Below are 3,580 nucleotides of genomic sequence, written 5' to 3'. Positions count from 1 at the left end.
CTCCCAAAGGCGCGGGATTACAGGCTGAGCCACCGAGCCTGGCTCTTTTTTATTTTTATTGTGGAGATGAGGTCTCGCCAAATTGCCCAGGTAGGTCTTGAACCCACGGGCTCAGGCAATTCACTCACCTCAGCCTCCCAAGGCGCGGGATTACAGGCTGAGCCACCAAGCCCGGCCGACAATTTTTTCTTAATTTTTTTTTTTTGAGTCAGAGTCTCACTCTGTCACCTAGGCTAGAGTGCAGTGGCACGCTCACGGCTACTGTAGCCTTGATCTGCTGGGTTTAAGGATCCTTCCGCTTCAGCCTTCCAAGTAGTTGGAACCACAGGAGTGCGCCACAACACCTGGCTAATTTTTTGATTTTTTGGAGAGATGAGGTGCTGCCATGTTGCCCAGGCTGGTCTTCAATCTGTGGGCTCAGGCAGTCCTCTAATCCTCTTACCTCTACCTCCCAAAGGGCTGGGATTATAGGCATGAGCCATGGCGCCTGGTGCTTTTCCTTAATTTTTTTTTTTTTTTTTTTGGTTGGGAGTCTCACTCTGTCACCCAGACTGGAGTGCAATGGCTGCTCCCAGCCACCGCAGCCTCTACCTGCTGGGCTCCGGTGATCCTTCCACCTCAGCCTTCCAAGTAGCCGGAATGACAAGCATGTGCTACCATGCCTGGCTGATTTTTTGATTTATTGTAGAGATGAGGTCTCGCTGCCCAGGCGAGTCTCGAACCCGCGGGCTCAGGCAATCCACTCACCTCAGCCTCCCAAAGGCGGGGGATTACAGGCTGAGCCACCGAGCCCGGCACTTTTCCTTAATTTTAACAGAACAGTCCCAGGGAAGGCTGCAATAGGCCATGCTTAGGTCACATGATCAAACCTCTGGCTGTGGGAGGGGAAGGAGGAATAGGGCATTCTGATTGGCCAGGCGTGGTCACATGGCCACCAGGAGCCCAGTCAGTTTTACAGGTTTGTAGGATGGTTTCCTCACCAGGGAAAGTCACAGATGCTGGACAAACAGAGCCCTGCTTGGGGTGGAAATTTGGCTAAAAATGTCTTTACAAAAGTCAGCGTTAAGGGGCCTTTCTCTCCAGGCGCTCGGCCTAGGAGAGGACTGGAATGTGGAGAAGGGGACATCAGCAGGTGGAGGGCAGAAGGTCAGGCTGCTGAAGAAAGCTCTGGAAAAACACGCAGACAAGGAGGACCTGGTCATTCTCTTCACAGACAGGTAGGAGGGCTGGGGCTTCCTGGCCAGGGCCCCTCAGAGAGAGATAGAAGAATATTCTAAAATGAGGCTCTCCCAAAATATTGGGGACGAGGTGGGATTCTCTAGCTAAGGTTGCGTACCATTTCGGGGGTCCGTAAACCCCAGAATAAGACTCTCTGGTGTAGCCCATTCCTGGTCTTGGTGAAGAGATGGGAGGGGTAGCCTGCCAAGTGTGATGGCCCATGCTTTGAATGTGAGAAGAACACAAGTTATGGGGACCATCTCTTTGCCAGGGGGTGGGAACATGGCAGACAGGGCCACAGTGCACTTCCCAAATGGTAGCCCAGACCGGCGTGGGTGGAGGGAGATCCGGACAGCTTGAGTCCTGGTCCCTTCTGCCTGACCCTCACCGGCCCCCTGCTCTCCTCTGCCCTGCCTTGTCTTTCCTTGCTGTGGCAACAGCTACGATGTGGTGTTTGCATCGGGGCCCCGGGAACTCCTGAGGAAGTTCCGGCAGGCCAAGAGCCAGGTGGTCTTCTCAGCCGAGGAGCTCATCTACCCGGACCGCAGACTGGAAGCCAAGTATCCGGCAGTCTCTGATGGCAAGAGGTTCCTGGGCTCTGGAGGTGAGAGGCTGGGTGCAGAGCACGTGGCCCAGCAGATAGGTCCATTCTCTGCCTTTGTGAGGACACCCCTTGAGCAACATCACGCGAGGGTGTCTCACAGGTCTCCAGTGTAGAACATTCCGAACAGAGCTTATTTTTCAACCCCAAGACTGCTCCTCTGCTGTTTTTGTCACATTTAACAGCCCCCTAGCTGCACAGGCAGAACCGGGGAGTCACTCATGGTTTCTCCTGCCTTTCTGTCTCCTCTTTATCACTGGTCACCTCCCTTTGCTTCCAGGTCTCTTGAATGTTTGACTGTGCCCTCTTGTGCCCACAGTTCACTGCCACCATCCTTGCTGGGCTCCTGGCCATCTGTGGGTGTCTCCCAATTGCTCTGCCTACCTCACCCTCAGCCCTTTCCAGGCCATTCTCCACCCAGCAGCCAGAGTGGTCTTTTTTTTTTTTTTGAATTGGCGTCTCACTCTGTCACCCAGGCTGGAGTGCAGCAAGACGCTCATGGCCACCACAGCCTCGACCTGCTGGGCTCAGGCGATCCTTCGGCCTCAACCTTCCAAGTAGCTGGAACTACAGATGTGCGCTACAACCCCCAGGTCATTTTTGATTTATTGTAGAGACGAGGTCTTGCCAAGTTGTCCAGGCTGGTCTCGAACCTGCCCGCTCAGACAAACCACTCGCCTCGGCCTCCCAAAGTGCTGGGATTACAGACTGAGCCACTGAGCCCAGCCTGGCCTTTTTTTTTTGTCAGTCAGGTTCTTACTCTGTCACCCAAGCTAGAGTGCAGTAGCACGATCACGGCTCACCACAGCCTCAACCTCCTGGGCTCAGGTGATCTTCCCTCCTTAATATCCCAAGTAGCTGGGACAACAGGAGCATGCCACCATGCCTGGCTAATTTTGGAATTTTTTTTGTGTGTGTGGAGATAAGGTCTCACTATGTTGTATAAGCTGGTCTCAAACTCTTGGGCTCAAGCAATCCTCTTGCCTTGGCCTCCCAAAATTCTGAGATACAGGTGTGAACTACCATGCCTGGATCAGAGTGGACTTTATTTTTTATATTTTAATTTTTTTGAATCAGAGTCTCACTGTCATGCAGACTGGTGTTCAGTGACATGCTCATGGCCACCACAGCTTCGACATGCCGGGTTCAGGTGATCCTTTCACCTCAGTCTTCCAAGTAGCAGGAACCACATGTATGCACCACCTTGCCTGGCTAATTTTTTTTTTTTTTGAGTTGGAGTCTCACTCTATCACTCAGGATGGAGTGCAGTACCACGCTCACAGCCACTGCAGCCTTGACTTGCTGGATTCAGGTGATCCTTCTGCCTCAGCCTTCCAAATAGCTGAGACTACAGGCATGGGCTACCATGCCCGGTTAGTTTTTTGATTTATTGTAGAGATGAGGTCTCGCCAAGTTGCCCAGGCTGGTCTCGAACACAGGCAATCCTCTCACCTTGATCTCCCAAAGTGCTGGAATTATAGGCCTGAGCCACCGTGCCTGGCCCTTTTTTTTTTCATTTATTGTAGACATGAGGTCTTGCCAAGTTGCTCAGGCTGGTCTCGAACCCCTGGACTCGGGCAATCCTCTTTCCTTGGCCTCTCAGAGTGCTGGGATTATAGGAGTGAGCCACCATGCCCAGCCAGAACGGACTTTAAAAGATGCAGATCCAGCCGGGCTCGGTGGCTCAACCTGTAATTCCGTGCCTTTGAGAGGCTGAGGTGAGTGGATTTCCTGAGCCCGCGGGTTCGAGACCCGCCTGGG

At 53.0% G+C, this 3,580-nt stretch overlaps 1 protein-coding gene across 1 annotated transcript in view; it reads left to right on the top strand.

Annotated features, from left to right (window-relative positions):
- The first annotated feature begins 1,041 nt into the window (after positions 1–1,041).
- Positions 1,042–3,580, top strand: part of PLOD1 (procollagen-lysine,2-oxoglutarate 5-dioxygenase 1) — a 27,285-nt gene continuing 24,746 nt past the window's right edge. The window contains exons 1-2 of the mRNA XM_008067370.2: positions 1,042–1,217; positions 1,659–1,822. Of these exons, the coding sequence (XP_008065561.2) occupies positions 1,042–1,217; positions 1,659–1,822 (340 nt within the window). The remainder of the gene's footprint in view (positions 1,218–1,658; positions 1,823–3,580) is intronic.

This window comes from Carlito syrichta, unplaced genomic scaffold, assembly GCF_000164805.1.
Source record: "Carlito syrichta isolate Samal-C Ts95f unplaced genomic scaffold, Tarsius_syrichta-2.0.1 Scaffold106370, whole genome shotgun sequence".
NCBI classification, from domain to species: Eukaryota; Metazoa; Chordata; class Mammalia; order Primates; family Tarsiidae; genus Carlito; species Carlito syrichta.
The sequence above is the reverse complement of the archived record's forward strand: the minus strand, read 5'-3'. Positions and strand labels throughout refer to the sequence as shown.